The sequence below is a fragment of the Apium graveolens genome, chromosome 2, assembly GCF_009905375.1.
Source record: "Apium graveolens cultivar Ventura chromosome 2, ASM990537v1, whole genome shotgun sequence".
NCBI lineage: Eukaryota > Viridiplantae > Streptophyta > Magnoliopsida > Apiales > Apiaceae > Apium > Apium graveolens.
In genome coordinates, this window is record NC_133648.1 from 66,160,190 (window position 1) to 66,180,393 (window position 20,204).

The following is a 20,204-nucleotide window of genomic DNA, read 5'->3' on the forward strand; positions in this document are numbered from 1 at the left end:
GCTATAAACAATTTACCCTTGAACCTTGATCTTTCTTGATCTTGAGCCATAAGCCTTATTCTTTATAAAACCATCTTTTGCTGATCCTCGGATACAAACCACACAAATATGATACTACTTTCCAAAGGTATCACTACCAAACACAAAACGCTGAAACAAAATTGTTTGAAAACACAGAAACTTTTATACTTCAACCATTCTTTATAACATCAAAGAACTATACCTTGAAAAAAAAAATCACTATTTGTCTTATACCTGATTCTTTCACAGATTAAAAGCTGTTTCTTTTACATACCCTGATATACCCTTGTGATATTCATGAGTTTCCTTACATTTTATTCAAATGATTACTCATCATTGATTATGATCTTGTGATAGCGAATTATATTGTTTATTATATTGAACTGCTTTAGGATTAGATAGTTTTATATATGTGGACCAGATTCGTGGCCAGACCATATAATGGTCAAGTTAGGCCAATGTGGGCCTTGGATCCAGTAATTAGAGCAGTGCTGTGTGCTTGCTCGGGGTTAGTGCGTGACTGATCAGCAGCCTAACCTTGGTTTTTAAAACTTAAAATGAATATCCAATTCTAATGATTAGTTAAAAAGGAACATGAATCCTTGGAATAATATCATTTGATCATTGCTTAACCTCAGTTATCACTATTATGACTTGCTGAGCTAGTTAGCTCACTCTTGCAAATCTTTTTATATATTTTATAGTTGAAAAGAATATGGGTGATAGTGAAGTTCCTCAGTCCAAAGTGCGGGCTAAGGTTCCAGATGAGTTGAGTCGAGCTAGCAGAAGCTTCAAGTGGTATAGAGATAGTCAGATTGTAAGAATGAATTCATTATCAATTGTAAGTTAAATTAGTTGGGATTTGGTACGTTGTAATAAAAGTTAAGATTGTGGCTTGTTTTCATACTTTAACCTGTTGTGATCCGTGGTTTTATGAAGCAGGGTCATTATAAATAATATTTTTATACAGGTTAATATATTGTGTTTGTATTGTGGACCCCAAACTTCTGACCCGGGTTTGGAGGGCGCCACAGGTTGGTATCAGAGCTACAGGTTATAAGTCACTGAAACAAGCCTAGATTGTCGGGATTGGGTAGAGGGTTAGGATTAGGAATAGGAAATAGAAAGATAAGACATTGTGAGGTTGAGCGGGATGGTATAGTAGGTCTCCGGCACGGTTCGTGTTGCGATTCGGGATTTTCAGCTTGCGACGTGATTTCCAGGCAACGGCAAGGGCAGATCCTGATTTCTCTACATCAATTGATCGTTTGGAGCTTTTCGTTCGAGGATCGTTATCTTCTCTCAGATTTGATTTGCACATTGTTCCTACACCAGTATTAATGGCATTACCTTTTGTTATAACGGTTGTACTTCTTCAAGCTATTCTACGTTACTTTTTCCACCTCTTGATATGGGATTACTTATTTAAGAACCTCCATCTGTTTATTCTTGTTTCACTGGACATTCGGCTGTGAGTATATCTCTTTAGTTTACCCTACATCATGTTCTATATCCCTAGTTTAGAACTTGTCCTATGAAGCGATTGTACCTACAAGGATGGATTCGAGAGCTACAGTAGATGGTGAGCGCTTGAGATATAAATAGAGGTGAGACAAAGTTTAGAAAGGAGATTTAAGTGTTTCAGAGGATGGCTGTTATCGGGTTAAAAGAAGCCCTTAGTGACTAAGCCACTCGTGAATAAGTATGGGATGAACTAGATGAATTTTGAAAGGGTAAGAGAGAAAAGTATAAACCTGAGATTTTTGTGAAACTAAATGATGGTGATATGATAAATGCGATATATAAAGTAGTAATGTGATGTGATACGAGCAAACTTTGTTCTATAAAATAGACTTATTGACTATTGAATAGCCTGTTTTACTTAACTACTGCAACGATAATGTCGGGAGTATTACCAGTATGGGAGCCTTGATGGGAAGCTACGAATAAGATAACGTGCAACGATAAGTAAAGTTTCGTCGATTAAGGAAGGTAAATGGATACGATGAAGGAGAAAAGGTAGATTAAAGTGAACGGACCTTTATGTGATCGTTTCTTTAATTCGGTATCTTGTTATATGAAGAAAGGACAACAACCAACTTATATAGTAAGGACAACCAGGTTTGTGATTTTTTTTTTCTTTCAAACTTTTTAAACAAATTTTCGAAAAAGATTATCCTTTACAAATTTCTAAAAGCCTTTTTGAATAAAATGATTTTTAAACATTGGCTGTCAAGTTACTACCTGAGTTTCTTGTTTGTCAAAAGACTCGGATTAGTTGGAAGGATATTATTTTAGATTTAGTATTATTAATTCCGAGGACGAAGTAATCTGCGATTATGAGAAAGTTGGTTATTCCTAACAAGAAGGTACGAATATCGTTTGATAAGATTAACAACAAAACCAACAGATGGAGTAACTATTCATCCAATTACTGGGATTATCAGAGTTTAAGGAATTCATGGATTTAATGGAAGCCTGAGCACGACCGAAGAAGATTGGGAAGATTTCCAGACCTTTCTAAAAAGAAGAATATTGTTAATAAAATGATCGTTATATTGAATGATTCATGGTTATTCCAAATTAAAAAGAGGAAACTCAAAGTTATCTGATAAGAACGTTATTATGATTGAATTGTTAAAGTATTATACGTGTAGGTGCGACGTTACAGACGCGAGACTTAACAAGTAGGAATCTACCATCATGCTTAGTTGCGAAGGCAATTTTTAGCATACTTCTAAAGTTATTATATGATTCAATTGGGATATGATCAATCAAACTCGAAAGATGAATACAAGTGAAATGTGGATGGTGATCAATGATATCATTCTTGTCCTCAACATTACAGCGTATATTCCTTTTTAATTCCTAAAAATGTATGAACTCCTTTTCTTAATAAATTCTTTCTGATGATATCAAAACGGAGGATTTTGCATTCCTTTCAAATTTAATTGTTCCCCTCAAGTTTTTCTTTCTAATCGGGACAAACAGTGTTATGATGAGATACTTTGTCGGAATGACGAAGAGTCGGGTGGGACGCCACCTAATCATGTGCTGTGTGCCATATGGTACGAAAGACTGGCCATCCTAAGTACCAATGTGGTTGTCTCATTCATATTCAAATCCTTACTTCTTCTTTCTTTTCAACTCTAATTTTTGTTGAATTTTGAATCTTTATAGTCGTTTCATTGTACTGTTGTTCTTTGCAAGAGGTTTTCAAGCAGAAATCAATATACCCTTAATCTAGCGGGCAAAGTTCCATCTACTTCTCACGCATGGGAAGCAAACAAGGGCATATGGCGAGAATTGTAAATCACTAACCCCGTCAGGGATGCACTACGGACCAAAGGAAATCTACTCTAATGAGGAATACGTTTCCGAGAACGAGAAATTGCGACTTTCTTGTAAAATATGTTGTTCAGATTACGTACGTGATGACATGGATGATTAGGGTGAATACCTTGTGCGTTAAATAATTAAAAGATGTAAGAGAAACTTAATTGTTTATCTCTCAAGGTTTTGTTGATAAGATAAATTACCCTGTTGAATTGATAAGATTAGGATCAAAGGACTAACAAGTTAAGAACGTGAAATTGTGAACAAGTGAGTACCAATGGTGAAATTGAGATTGCTGGCAATAAGTTGTGAAGAATTGATATCATGGAAGATAAAAGGGTTGGATATTATTCTAAGGAAGAAATTAACTATTAAAGCGTGATGTCCAGATAGACCGTTGTGATGAAAGATAATTCTGAGAATGCCAAATGAGAAGGTGAGGAGGTTCAGAAGATGAAAGAAGGTAACGAATGTGTTAATGATGATTATGGTGATCAAGATATGAGTATTATGGTGATTATGGAATACATAAAAGTCAGAAGCAAACAAAGTTTGAAGATTTTATAGGAATTAAGGAGTTTCAAGATATGTTTCGGATGAGTTATCAACATTTTCTTCGAATATAGAAATTGAGTCTGTGACTAACTTAGCACCTGAAATGAAGCCAGTTAAAGTGAAAGAGTTAGCAAAGTAAATGCCAGAAATGCTAGAAGAAGAAGCGATTAGACCTAGGGTACCCCATAAGGTGTACCTGTATTAAATGTTAATAATAAAGATGGAAGTATGTGATTATGCGTCGACTAGCAAGAGCTCTACAAGTTTACTATCAAAAACAAGTATCTGTTACCTTGACCCAATGATTTGTTTGATTAAACGAAGGAAGCAAAGTACTTTTATAAGATTGATTTAAGACTTGGTATTTTACCAATTAAAAATTAAACCTATGAATATATCAAAGATAATTTTCAGAACCAAGTATTGTTCTCGTATTGTCATCTGGATTAACCAATATACCAGTGATATTGAACTTGATAGACAGAATCTTTAAGGAATATCTGAGTAAGCTATAGTTGTGACACTTAAAGTCAACAGAGGACCATGCAAAGTATTTAATAATGACTGAGAAGTTGAAGAAGAAAAAAAATTGTATGACATATAGTTCTTAGCATAGATAGTCAATGTAGAGAAGATTAAAAGAGATTCAGCAGAAGTTAAAATTACTATGAATGAAAAGAGACCAGAAACACCAACAAAAGTAAGAAATTTTATCATGGGTCGGTTACTATTAGAAATTGGTGCAGGATTTCGTGAAAGTTGCAATATCTTGGATGAAGCTAACCAGGAAAAGCAAGAAGTTTTGTGAAGTGGAGAAGGATGAAGGGAAAGTTTTGCGGAGTTAAATGAAAGAATGGTTTCAGCACCTGTTTTATCAATTTAAAAGTATCAAGGAGGTTTGGTAGTTGATAGTGATGCTTCTCATTAGGGAATAGGATGTGTGTTGATGCAGCACTATAGGGTTATTGTATATGCATCCAGACAACCGAAACCTTATGAGCAGAAGTATCCTATCTATAATTTGGGAGTAACAATAATAATATTGTTTTGAAAAATTTGGGAAACATAATATGTATGGAGAAAGGTGTAAGGTCTATACGGGCTATAAGAGGTTGAAATATATATTCACGAGGAAAAGCAAAGATAGAGGAAGGCAATAACGGACATAGGGACTATACTAGAAGAATTTTCTATGGAATTTTAGAAGTTGAAATTGGGAATCAGAGTTTATAATCCAAGCAGGAGCAAGGGTGAATAGTATGACCTTTCAGTCGAAGTTGTTAAGGGAAAGATAAGGAGATGTCAAAAGAAGATAATGGATCGATGTTAGTAGTAGTGAGAGGAAATTCATGCGCCTAGGAGAATGATCATGATATCCCCAGATTCTCCTCTAGCACTTGGACGCTACAAACAGAAGAATTAAGAGATGAGATGCCACAGGGAATTCATAATATAAAGTATATACTCTACTGAAGAAATGCCAAAATATATGCAAATAAAAAAAAAAAAAACAGCGATAACCAGGTATAAGAAGGGTATTTCAAAATGGATTAGAAAATGGTGGACACGTCAAAGAATTAAGGTGAACTATGGAAAGCCTAATGGATAAGGCAGACCCAGGGAATGATCTTACAAGAAGTGAATCGTGAAAGGTACCAGTGATGATCATGGAGAAAAAGGAATGAAATTATAAGAATATGTACTGATTATCGGGAGTTTAACAAAACAACGAATATGGAAAAGTGAGACTCTATAAAGAATGGATTGCCTATAAAACCTAATCCAAGAAGTGTGTTAGATCTCGGGGATTAACTTAAGATCCGACCTGAGAACATATCAGAGAATACGATTAAGGTGAGTTAAGAGCATTGCAAGCTCCGGTGAGATTATGTGAAATAACAAGTATATTAATTGTCTATAAGGAATTAAGGAACATGATGTATAAGGAATACTCAGACAAGTGACTTGTATTTATTGATAACATCTTCATCTATTCAGGGAACTATACGTTGAGTTTTCAATAATGAAATTTTGATTAAGATTAACAAAAGATTCTGAATTAATCCACTAACGACTACCTAAACAAAGCTGTATGGTAACATATGCATTATATCGACAGAAAGGATTGGATGTAAATGAAGACCACCGAGGAGTTAATAAACGAATTGAAAAGGGCGGAATCTAAACTTCAAATACTTAAAGGTGATAGATAATACGTGAATCTATGAGATTACTTCTCAGCCTTAACATATGGAGCAGAATAAGAGAAGTTTAAATAATGGAAACTAAGTTGAAAACGAGCACCGTCTATCATCCTTCAACGGAGAGTTAAAGTACGGAAGTGATGCCAGAAATGTAAGATATATTGAAAGATTGAGTTTTTAAGAAAACACTGGAATAATTATTTATCAGCAATGTCAGCTTTAGAATGCTATTTTATTAATTTTCATGTGAACGCAAGTGTAGGTCCCCAGTCTTATTGAGATAAAGTGAGAGAAAGAAAGTTGTCAAATTCTAAATCAATTCAGCATACCAAGAGCGAAGTAATATTGATTGAAGCAGCTCGGAATAGACAAAGAAAGAAGATGAAATTATATCGAGAGAGAGTATGAGTATAGAAACAGGACCAGTAATGTTAGTAAAAGTGTCGTCTTGAAAGAAATTGGATAAGTTTGAGTAGAAGGGACAAGCTAAGTCCTAAAATTAGTAAACCATTCGAGGTATCGAAAAATATAGATAAATGATATGACCGTCGTACCCGTGTGTGCACCTAGTGTATTTTACTTGTCAATGTTAAAGTAATAAGTATTGGGTTTGAATTAAGTAATTGAGCAGGAGCCAATGGGGCTCTTATCCAAATTGTTTTACATATAGTAATCAATCTAAATTTTTGATCGTCAAAGGCAAGTCCTTGGAAATGAGTGCATACGTATTGTGAGTACGTTTGAACCCTCGAGTAGAAGGGTCTACTTAGAAATTAGAGTCAGATATGCTTGACAAATATCCTCACTTGTGTAACTAGACCAGATTCTGAGGACATAATCTTTTTAAGGGGGGAAGAATATAACGACTCGTGTATTTTTGAGTTATTTAAATATGTGATCATTATGGAAATTATTAAATAAAATATGTGTGTTGGTTTTGACCACTATATGATGCTTGAGTATTATTTATATGTGATTTATAGTGCACCGGGTTGTCCGCGCGATTAATTTTGGGATTGTATTGAATTGTTTTTATTTTTAAAAGTGGATTTGGTGCAAATTTATTTGCATAAATATTGGGAATGTTTCAAAAATTATTTTTATGATTTTATAATTACAATAATTATTTTAGGATTTTATAAAATTGAGAAATCAATATTTCATTAATTATTTATCTTTAAATGATTTTATGAGTGTGTTTAATGGTAAAAGCCATAATTAATTCTAAAATTCTTCAAAAATTATGAAACTCATATTTATTTAAGTTTGGAATATTCTGAGAATTTTAAAAATTATTTTGGAAATTTTCGGAATTAATTTCACCGGTATGTCGATTCGTTTAATTGCTAAAAGCGGATATAAACTGCATTTCAGAAATTATTTTAAAATTACAAAATTTATGTTTCTTAAACTTCGGGATATTTGTAATATTTTAAGACTATTTTGATAATTTTCCGAGACTATTTTTGTGCAACTTGGTTCGTTAAAATGCGAGTGCGGGACAAAAATCAAGCTTATAATTACAGAAATGGACACGTGGCACGCCATAAACTTTGTGTGGCAATACTTTGAGACGTGTGGACTGCTGATTGGTAAAATAATAATAATAATAAATAAATTTATACACCCCCCTGTTTCACAGTTCTTCCTCTCGATCCCTTTAATCTCTCATCCCGGTTCTTCATTTTTTTTCTTTCCCGATATCTCTCTCGATTCTTCCACACAATCTCTCCCCACATCCCTGTTATCCTACTCCCGTTTTTCCCTTTTCCCGGCGTTTCTCCGTTTCCTTCTGCCTTCTGCGGTGGCGTGATTTCTGGCGATTGTCCGGCCGCCGTACTCCGCATGCTGTTGGACTCCCTGTTCCTGCTCGTATTCTGGCTATCGTGGTGTTGGGTGCGTGTGTGTGATTGTGTATGTTTGTGTGTGTGTTTAGCGTGTGTGTGTATCTTGGCTGTGTTGCTGTTATTCAAACTGTGCAGCGGTTGGGTTGTATTTCCGGTTGAATTCCGGCTATTTTCTTTCTCGGCTGTTTGCGTGTTTTGGCTAAGGACTTTTGGATTAATTTCTGCAACAATCTGATTTTTTTTTCCTTTTTATGAAATAGTTTATTATGCAGAAAGATTCGTTTTAAAAATTCATCGGTGGAATTTGTGACGGAAACCCGAATTAAGCGGGTGCCTCCAAATTTTGCCGCCGTCGGCAATGAGCCTCGGCGAGCAGACGGTGGACGGTGATGAATTTATTCTGAGTCCTACAAATAAAAATATAAACATGCGAGTAATAATAATTAATAACTAAATTGTATTGGTGATTGGAATTTGTAAGTTATAACTGGTTGTCGTGATTCGAATTGGATTGTGATTTGTGTTATTGACGTCGATGATGTTTCGACGGGTAGTCCGATAAACAAAGGGGACGCTGTCCGATTTCCGGAAAATCAAACCACGGAAATACGGGAAACGTATCCGAGGATTATCGGGACATCGAGCGAGTATACATGAATACTTATACGTATGTTTTATACAGAACCTGATTATATGTGGTGTTGTATGTTTTGACCAAAACACAGTAACCCTAATTTTGTAAAATGACAAGTATACGAATTTTCTGAAAAACGAACACCAAACCGATTTCTCGAGAATGTGAACCTTAATTGTTGTCTGTGTTATTCTAATATGAATGATTACGAGTCGGGGTTTGAATATCGTTGGGTAAGAATTAGTATCGAGGATATGTCAAGCATACCTAGACGTCTAACGTAGGGTATTTCGACCCTGTAGGTTATAGTCGGAAACACTGAAAGTGGACAATGGACTAAAGATAACCTAGCAATCAGTCGGCGAGCTCAGTAGAGTTTCAACAGAAAAACCTGAGTGTCAAGGTCGAATCCAAAGTGATATAGTGGTTGGACGTTAAAGCCTGAGCGGCAGAATCGGATCAGAATTGATCAGTAATAGTTGTAAAGCCTGTAAGGCAAGTATTTCTGAACTTTTCTCCAAAATGCATCGCAAATATTTTCGAACTGTTTTATAACATGTCGTTATTATGCAAAATAACTCCTGTTTTAAATTGCAAGTGCTATAAACAATTTACCCTTGAACCTTGATCTTTCTTGATCTTGAGCCATAAGCCTTATTCTTTATAAAACCATCTTTTGCTGATCCTCGGATACAAACCACACAAATATGATACTACTTTCCAAAGGTATCACTACCAAACACAAAACGCTGAAACAAAATTGTTTGAAAACACAGAAACTTTTATACTTCAACCATTCTTTATAACATCAAAGAACTATACCTTGAAAAAAAAAATCACTATTTGTCTTATACCTAATTCTTTCACAGATTAAAAGCTGTTTCTTTTACATACCCTGATATACCCTTGTGATATTCATGAGTTTCCTTACATTTTATTCAAATGATTACTCATCATTGATTATGATCTTGTGATAGCGAATTATATTGTTTATTATATTGAACTGCTTTAGGATTGGATAGTTTTATATATGTGGACCAGATTCGTGGCCAGACCATATAATGGTCAAGTTAGGCCAATGTGGGCCTTGGATCCAGTAATTAGAGCAGTGCTGTGTGCTTGCTCGGGGTTAGTGCGTGACTGATCAGCAGCCTAACCTTGGTTTTTAAAACTTAAAATGAATATCCAATTCTAATGATTAGTTAAAAAGGAACATGAATCCTTGGAATAATATCATTTGATCATTGCTTAACCTCAGTTATCACTATTATGACTTGCTGAGCTAGTTAGCTCACTCTTGCAAATCTTTTTATATATTTTACAGTTGAAAAGAATATGGGTGATAGTGAAGTTCCTCAGTCCAAAGTGCAGGCTAAAGTTCCAGATGAGTTGAGTCGAGGTAGCAGAAGCTTCAAGCGGTATAGAGATAGTCAGATTGTAAGAATGAATTCATTATCAATTGTAAGTTAAATTAGTTGGGATTTGGTACGTTGTAATAAAAGTTAAGATTGTGGCTTGTTTTCATACTTTAACCTGTTGCGATCCGTGGTTTTATGAAGCAGGGTCATTATAAATAATATTTTTATACAGGTTAATATATTGTGTTTGTATTGTGGACCCCAAACTTCTGACCCGGGTTTGGAGGGCGCCACAGTTTTACCCCTTCAGGTGGATCAACTAAAGTCCATACTTTATTTTGATAGATGGATTCCATTTCGGATTTCATGGCCTCCAGCCATCTCTCGAAGTCTGGACTGTTCATAGCATCTTGGTAGGTAAAAGGCTCATCATTATCTATGAGCATTACATCATCATCTTGAGTCAAGAAAAATCCATAATATCTCTCTGGCTCATGACGAGCCCTAATAGATCTACGAACAACCTGTGTTTCCGGAGCAGGAACATCTTGATGTACTTCCTGCCCATTTTCCAACTCTGGTTCAATATTATTTTGTACAACTCGATCTTCATCGAGATCTATAGTCCTCCCACTAATTATCTTTGAAAGTAACTCTTTTTCAATAAATACAGCGGTTCGAGCAACCAACACTTTGTTCTCGGTAGGATTATAGAAACTATACCCTTTAGTTTCTTCAGGATATCCCATAAAATAACATTTATCCGATTTTGGTCCCAGCTTGTCAGACACCAAGCATTTCACAAACGCTTCGCATCCCATACTTTCATAAGAGACATGATGTGACGTTTCTCAGTCCATATCTCATATGGAGTCTTTTGAACCGATTTAGTTGGAACTCGGTTTAGTGTATATGTAGCCGTTTCTAGAGCATAACCCCAGAAAATTATTGGAAGATCTGCTAGACTCATCATCGATCGCGCCATGTCCAACAAGGTACAATTTCTCCTCTCAGAAACTCCATTCCATTGAGGCGTTCCAGGAGGAGTAAGTTGTGATACGATACCACACTCCTTCAAGAAACCTTTAAACTCGAGGCTTAAGTATTCTCCTCCACGATCTGATCGTAGAAATTTTATACTTTCCCCTGTTTGCTTTTCCACTTCAGCCTTGTATTCTTTGAACTTTTCAAAAAAATCAGATTTGTTCTTCAAAAGATACACATATCCATATCTACTGAAATCATCAGTAAAAGTAATGAAGTAGTAAAAGCCACATCTTGCCATCGTATGCATTGGACCACATACATCACTATGTATAACTCCTAATCGTTCGATGGCCCTTTCACCTTGTCCGGTAAAATGAGCTTTAGCCATTTTGCCAATGAGACAAGATTTGCATTCTTCATATGATTCAAAATCAAACTTATCCAAGTAACCATCTTTATGTAATTTGGAAATGCGTTTCTCATTTATGTGACCTAAACGACAATGCCAAAGGTATGTTTGATTTGAGTCTTTCATCTTAATACGTTTATTATCATTATTTATATTATAGACAAGAGTATCTATATCAAGAACATATAAACCATTAAACAAACGTGCAATTCCGTAGGTAACATTATTGAATGAAAAGGAACAACTATTGTTCTGAATCAAAAATGAAAAACCTTTCTTGTCCAAATAAGAAACCGAAATAATGTTTTTGTAAATCGCAGGCACGTAAAAACAATTATCTAGTTCTAAAACAAGCTCAGTGGGCAACAATAAACGATAAGTCCCTAAAGCTAAAGCAGCAACCTTTGCTCCATTGCCAACTCGTAGGTCGACTTCTCCCTTCGCCAATGTCCTACTTCCCTGTAGTTTCTGCACATTTATACAAATGTGAGAACCACATCCAGTATCTAATACCCAAGATGTAGAAGTAGACAAATTGACTTCAATGACATAAATACCTGAATCAGAAGCAGTAACAACAACTTTCTTCTTCTTCAGATCCTCCAAATAAGCATGACAGTTCCTCTTCCAATGACCTGGTTTCTTGCAATAGTGACAATCACCAACCTTTGAAACACCACCTTTAGGCTTCAAAGCCTATTCGGATCAGGTTTCAGATTGACATTCGATTTAGAACCCCTCTTCCTCTTGCCTTTCCATTTACCCTTTCCTTTGGTCTTCCCCTTATTCACCATCAACATGGGAGCAGGGGATGTCTTCTGAATGTTGGTCTCAGCAGTTTTCAACATAGCCAACAGTTCGGTGGGGTTCTTATCTATCTCATTCATATTGTAATTCATCACAAATTGAGAATAACTGTTGTTTAAAGATTGCAAAATTAGGTCAATCTGGTGCTCTACAGCAATCGGGGCACCCAACTTGGCAAGGTACTCAATATACCCAATCATCCTTAGAACATGCAGTCCAACCGGATCACGTTCTCCCTGCTTACATGCATGCAACGATTTGAAAGTATCAAACCTCTCCTGACGAGCCTGTCCTTCAAACATACATTTAAGGTGCTCAATCATATCATAAGAATCCATATTCTCATGTTGTTTCCGAAGTTCAGCACTCATGGTCGCTAATATGAGATATTGAACATCCGTGTCATCATCCATATATTTCTGATAAACATTATGTTGAGCACGGGATGCTCCTTCAGTGAGAGTTGCAGGGCGAACGATATCTATGACATAGAGCTTGCGCTCTTGTTTGAGGACAATCCTCAAGTTCCTCTGCCAGTCAAGGAAGTTTGTTCCTGTCAGCTTATCCTTCTCAAGGACTGATCGCACAGAGAAGTTGTTTGAATTAATTGCCATTTGATATCTACAATGTTTAAAATACATAAGATAAATTAGTTTAGAGAGGATTATTAAATTATGTTCAAATGATTATTCATATATATTCAAAATATATATCTCCCGTTATTTTATCAAATTAATAGCCCTAATTATTAATTCAGAAAGAGTATCTTCTATATACTTTCTAGTGAGCCAAGATCCAAATTTTCACAACATTTTAGTTCAGCTTTGACTTTACTCCTAAAACATGATTTAATAAGGTAGACAACATTTGTCAATTATATCAACTATATAACTCTTGGATAGTTTAGTGGAATAACATTTATTCTTATTTATCCAATAAATCTCACCAAACTCTATGCCTCTAAGTTCGCAATCCTATTGTGGTAACTTAGTTAAGTTAAAATCCAAAGGTCTAAAAGTATCATATACTTCAACACGTCGTCCCACGATAGATGGGAGTACTTCGCTCTGGCGAACCCACTCCTTATCGATCTAGGGGTTAACGCGTTGGACATATTGGAAGACATCTAAATAACTTAATATAAACATTAGGGTTTTGTTATTATTATAACGATCATGATCCCATCATAAAGAGATTCCCAATTTTTCCTTGAATAAAATACTTCAAATCAATACTCGTCAATGGTTTGATTTCCAGGTAGTGGAGGAGTCACATCGGTCTCGCTTAAAACCCACAGCTTTACAAGTTCTATGAACCCGTTGTTGACAAAATCGCCCCATGTCGGAAATAAAGAAGATTCGTATTTCATTTCGTGTTTCATAAACACGAGAATCTCATAATCATTTGTAAATTTTAAAATCTTGGGTCTTACAGATTTTATCTTGTTTAGGCATGGCATGTGTAACGTATCTAATACATACATTCATGCATGATTAATCTAATTAAAGTATGCATCATTAACTATTCAATATATACATTCATACATCAATATGTAAAGTGCAATAAAGTAAATGTGTTTGGTTATGGCCCCATCCCATGTGATCTTTATCAAGCTCATGATAAAGATCAAGGTCAATCTAATATGGTGATGGAAATAAATACAACTACTTATTATATAAGTCTTCTTCTTTGTTTAGACTTCTTGTATGCCTCGTCTTCTTCTTTGTTTAGACTCCTTGTATGTCTCGTCTTCTTCTTTGTATCACCTCTATTGGATAGCCTTCTTGAGTCTTCAATTACATTACATGATTGAAAGTAAAACTAATCTAATGAACTTATAAGAATAACTCGAGTTACATTCGAGATTTATGATTACAAAGATTGATGACATGCAAGTCGTATTTAAAACCAAAACCAAAACCATTACACTAAGGTCGAAAGGCCATAACCATCCACCATGCTCATACAACACATAAAAGCATGTTAAAACACATAATCTGATCTTAACATATCATATTATCCATGATCTAATCATAAAAAAAATATGACAAAAATCAGAAAAAATCAGAATAAAATTAGAAAAATAAGAATCACTGTTTATGGGCAGTAAACGACGTCAAACGCCTTACAGATGAGTCGTTGATAGCTTTTACTATCAGTTTTGTTCAGATGCTCGTTTACCTATTGAATAGGGTATTCGTTTGCGTAAATCGGACACCAGACCCAGATTTCAGCAAATCTGCAGCAGCCAATTCAGAATCCGTATCTAATATGATTCTCATAATTAAAACAAACATAAATCATGTATATATCAGTATATATACAGATTACATAATCATCTTATGATTATACAACTCACATTAATATCCTATATTCAAAACCATACATATACAAGCATATTATATCAACATCAAATCATGGCGAATCACGTACATGCTCATATATCGAAAACGGTTTAACACATAAACGAATTAAAAACTTTTCGCAAGTAGCTCTGATGCCATTGAAGGGTTTTTTAGCACATAAACGCAACGAAAACGTAAATTTAAATCTTAAAATTCGAAACCCTCCGCAGGATCCATGCGAAAAATAATATTTAATTCGTAGTTTAGTATGTTTACCTTAAGAAGCTTTACGTTAATGGAAAGATGGAGGTCTTGAATGATCACCACGTAGCCCGTCGCTGGAACGATCTACGCCTTGAAGGTATCCACACGAATGATCGCCCGGAGGATGGGTGTGTACTAGCACGTTCTCGAGGCCGCCTTCTTGCTCTCTATCTCTCTTCAAGCTGCTAGGGTTTATGTTTTATCAAATAAAACGTGTACCCTAATTCTATTAGAAAAAGATATTATATAGGCAAGAGCTATTAGGCCTCCAACCCTAAACTTAATTTTAGAGTTATTTTAATATTAAATTCGAATTTCCTATTTATTTAATTAATTAAGTCATACTTAATTAATAACAAATAATTCAAATTACTTACATTTAATTTAAATCCAAATTTAAATTAAATAATCCTCCAATCATTCTTTGTGCGACCCTTTAGGTTATTATTATATTGGCAAAAATTTTAAATCTAATTTAAAATTATAAACAATGAATGACATCTAGTAATACATCATTGTTACCCAAGTAATAATAATTAAATCGGTGATCGATTAAACTTTTTCTGTATAATGTACAATGCACTATAATCCTTTTAACCATATATTATAGATTAAACTCGAGGCATGTTATTTGTCATCCTCTTCATAATTTAATCCAGGTTTCCTTGATCGATGAGTAGACTATAACATCAAATCAACATTTGAGCATGGTCATGCATTTCATAGTCTAACTCAAACAAGAGGTTAATAATATCATTCCTAAAATATGAGGGTTAAACCCTTTCTAGATCATTCATATTTCTCATATGATTCATAATGTACCCAATATACACTTTTATCATCACCCGGTCAAAAGGTAACTTTTAATGCAACCAAAGTATATTAATTCTCATATAGAAATATAATGATTTCAAGTCTAAGGACCAATACATCATTATCACTGTGAGAATTACTTATGACACAACAGACATGTAGATACTCATATTGGGTCTTCCAGCACCATGTATATAATACATGTGCCTGTGTTTTGACTTTAATATCACTATACCTATGATCAATGAGATGTGATCATCAGTCAACATTTACACTAGTCTTAATGCATTATTATTGTCCCTTAATAATAATACTCGACTAGGGATCTTTAGAAATATCGATATTATTCTCATAATCTCATTTCTAAGTCACGTAATTAGAGATATAAAATTACATATCATATTCCAAGGACATTTATTAATTTAACATCTTATCGCAGAAAATAAAGATATAATAAATTACTAAAGAATAATCCATATAATCAGAATTAATAATCCAAATATTTCATAATATAAACATAATAGTGTTGTCTCTAGGGCATAAACACTAACATGTATGTATGTATGTATGCATGTATGTATGTTGTGTGTGTGTTGTGTGTGTGTATGTTATGTGTGTGTATTATGTAATCATATCAAATTTGGTGACGACTAATTTCAAATTTTGAGTATTTTTTAAAAACCGAGTTAAGTCCGAAAAATAATAACCTATCACCGATCAAGTTAGTAAGTTTGATACCTATTAGTTATTAATTTGATTTTACAAAAAAGAGTCTCAAATACTTCAATCCTTATCTATATAGCATTTACAAAAATTTTGTCGTATTTGTAAGATGCTTTTATCGAGATCGTAATTTTGAACCTATAAAACTGGATAATGACGATTACTTTATGCTGGATCACATTGTCAAATTTCGAGTATTTTTAAAAAAATAGGTGAAGTACTAATTTTGAATTCGAAATAAGCTGAAGTTTAATGGCTCTTTATACCCGTGAATGTTTATTTATTTTTAAATATTTTTTAAAGATATAATACTATGTACATTTTAATTATGTATTCATTAACACATTTATAATTACTTAAAACTTATAATTTTTTAATAAAAAGTAGGGGTGTTCAAAAAATCCGTCAAACCGTGAATCCGGACCAGACCATGACAATCTGAACCATAAAAAATCGAAACCGCTAAAACCATTTTAAATGGTTCGGTTAACCGGACCGTTCACGCCTAAATGGTTTGGTTTTGGTTTTCAATAAATTAAAACCGTTTAGACCAAACCGGACTGTTATATAATAATATATAAAAATTCTTCTATATACCTACAATTTAAGATTATATATTATGGTTTTGTTTATATGTGGGTGTATATTATAGTAAAAAATGTCAAATTACTTTTTAAATAAAAACTTTAGTTAATTGTTAATATGTCAAAATTATATTGTAATTCATATACTTAGTATTATTTAAATTAAATTAAAGTATACGAAAATCATATGTAAACTAAATATTTATGAATATATATCATAGTACTTAAATATAATATATAATACTAAAATATAATAAATTTTATATTACATTTACTTATATAATTGTTTCCTTGTAAATTCAACAAAAATGAAACAAAAATAAATAATTAAGTTCAAACCATGGTTCAAAACTGAACCAATCCGTTATTTTATGGTCTGGTTTGGTTTGGTCTCGGCGTTTAATTGGTCTGGCTTTTGATTTTCAAAAAATCGTTCTTAATGGTTCGGTTCGGAAAAAATGAGAATCCGGACCAAAACAATCCATGAACACCCCTAATAAAAAGTTATTGTATTTTTATCAAATATAAAGAGTTTATGATCAAAAAATTGAATTTTATGTCTCACTAACTTTTAAGAGTAATTAGACATTTTACGAATAATAAAATGTCTCAAAATTCTGAGGTAACAATAAGTCTCGATCACACGCACTTATATTATATGCATGGTGAAAGACTTATGTGAATAAGTGGCAAAGTGGTAAGTAGATTGCTATTGTAACTTGAAAACCTGGGTTCGATTCCCTTTAATAACAAGTTTTATATGTTTTATATAATTTATGAAAAGAGGGGTAAAATAAATATTTTAAGTTGAATTTTATGTCTCACCAATTTTTAAGGGCAAATTAGACATTTCATAAAGAATAAAATGTCTCATGATTTTTGAGATAATAAAATATCTCATCAATATTGCCCCATGTTGGGCTATTAATAATACTAGCATGAAAACCCGTGCGAGGCACGAGTCATGTTTTAGTATAAATTTTAAATTTTCGAGATTTTATGGTATGTGCAATATTCATTATTTGGTAATGAATATGTTGTACTTTAGCTATATAATTACCTAGTTATAGATGAAAACTATCCATAATTGAAATATTTTTGTTTTGCGAAATGAGTAGTGTAGATAATTAATAGTTTACAAGATTGTGCACAATGTTTATAAACCGACTTACTTGTGTTTTTGGTCCACGTTTGCAAAGTATAAAAGTCATAGATAACAAAACTGTGGACAAAAAATTTCTTTATGTACCTAATTCAAAAAAGTAGGGTTTTTTTTTCCAGCTTATGTAGTTTCATCCATACATAACAGTTCTTGTATGAAATATTTATTGGTACATGATGTGATTTTGGTTTGAAATGTGTATTGGTACATGATGGTGTATCTGTCAAATTTCCTTCTCTATAATTGGGTTGATGTGTCTCTGATGTTCTTCATCGATTCAACATATGTGGGAATGTTGTTTGCAATTCACTAAATGTATGCGCTACTTTATAGTCTAATCTAACTTGCTTGTTTTATTTTAAACAAAGCAGCATCAGTATTGATTTTAATAGTTCCTGTCTGTGGTTGTTTCCAGCACATGTTGCCCTCCGTTTGGGAGATAAACCCAATAAAAAAGTCGAAGGACCTGTCCTGTGCAAATTCCCAGTTATTAAGAATATGTATAGCTGATGTTACAATATCTTTGTACCCCCTCCCCTTTTGTTTCCATTCCACGTCGTTCCTGTTATTCCAGATCATCCAGGCTATCATAAAAATTTTGTTGACCTCAGAACGGCCACTGTGTTGATAAATCTCTTGCACCCAGTCCGTTGTATTGTTAATAGCAGCACTGTCAAAACGGACACCTTGAAGTTTCCAACAAAGAGCTGCCACTAGACAAAAAACTAGAGCATGGAGTGATGTTTCATCGATTAAATTACAGACTGGACACTTGCTATCGACCTCAACCCTCCTGCTGAGTAAACAATCTTTTATAGGAAGACAGTCACAAATCACTCTCCACATAAAATGCTTTACCTTCAACAGAATTTTCAAGTGCCATAATCTGGTCCAAAAGCTTTTGTTATTGCTCACATTAGCATCCATAGAATTATCTCTGAGCACGTTGTATGCACTGTTAGATATATTTGTGATGTCATGTCTAATATAATTTGTGTTTAGTTTTCAGATCTTACTTAAATAGGACAAATCAGTACTTAACTGGAAATCAGTACTTATACTGAAGTTAGGACTTAAGATATCAGAACTTAAGTTATCAGAACTTAAGTTATCAGGAGATATTTATCAGGAGATAATATCAGGACTTAAGGAGACTTTCAGATAAGGAAGGCGGTTGATTGAAAGGAAAGAAGATCAAGACAAACGCAAGAAGAAATATGCATGAAGAAGGAATTCTATGAAGAATAGAATACTTGGAAGAAAAAATAATTGATTGATATATTTTAGGAAGCAGAATTATATTCAATATCAATTAGAAGATTATCTTGTAACTGTGTAGTATATAAACACATGCATAGGGTTTACACTATATGTGTTATCATTATCGAAGTTATCATTCATTGTAACCTTAGCAGCTCTCGTGATAATTTATTCATCACTGAGAGAGGACAGTTCCATATTGTAACATAGTTTATTGTGTTGAATAAAATTTGTGTTCTGTTACTTGTGTTCTTTAATTCGATTTGATTGTAGTAAACACTGTATTCAACCCCCTTCTACAGTGTGTGTGACCTAACAAGTGGTATCAGAGTAGATCTGTTAACACACAAACAATTTAAGATCCAAAAACAATCATGTCTGAAGAAGAACAAACATCAACCAAGCCCACCAAAACTGAAGAACCTCTAAAGACTCAAATCCATAATCGAGATGAGACTATTAGAGTTCCCATACTAAAACCATCTGAATATCCCATATAGAAGGTGAGGATGTCTATGTTTCTGGAAGCTACAGATCCAGAATACCTTGACAGAATCAATGAAGGACCACACAAGCCAACCAAGCTCTCTGTTGTAGTTGCAGATCAGCCAACACAGATAGTACCAAAGGAGAAAAGTGAATATACAGCTGAAGATATCTCATCTATTGTTAAGGATGCAAAGGTATGACATTTGCTGCATAGTGCCATTGATAATGTCATGTCAAACAGGGTAATTAACTGCAAGACTGCAAAGGAGATATGGGATGCCTTGGAAACAAGATGTCAGGGAACTGATTCAATTAAGAAGAACGTGAGGACTATACTCACTCAAGAGTATGAGCACTTTGACTCAAAACCTGATGAGTCATTAATTGGATTATATGACAGATTTGT

The 20,204-nt window shown here is 33.9% G+C and overlaps 1 protein-coding gene across 1 annotated transcript; it reads right to left on the minus strand.

The window, feature by feature from the left end:
- Nucleotides 1-18,388: 18,388 nt before the first annotated feature.
- LOC141690428 (uncharacterized) lies at nucleotides 18,389-18,976 on the minus strand. Its single transcript, XM_074495235.1, has one exon. It carries the CDS (start codon nucleotides 18,974-18,976, stop codon nucleotides 18,389-18,391), a length of 588 nt encoding a protein of 195 aa, XP_074351336.1.
- Nucleotides 18,977-20,204: the final 1,228 nt, after the last annotated feature.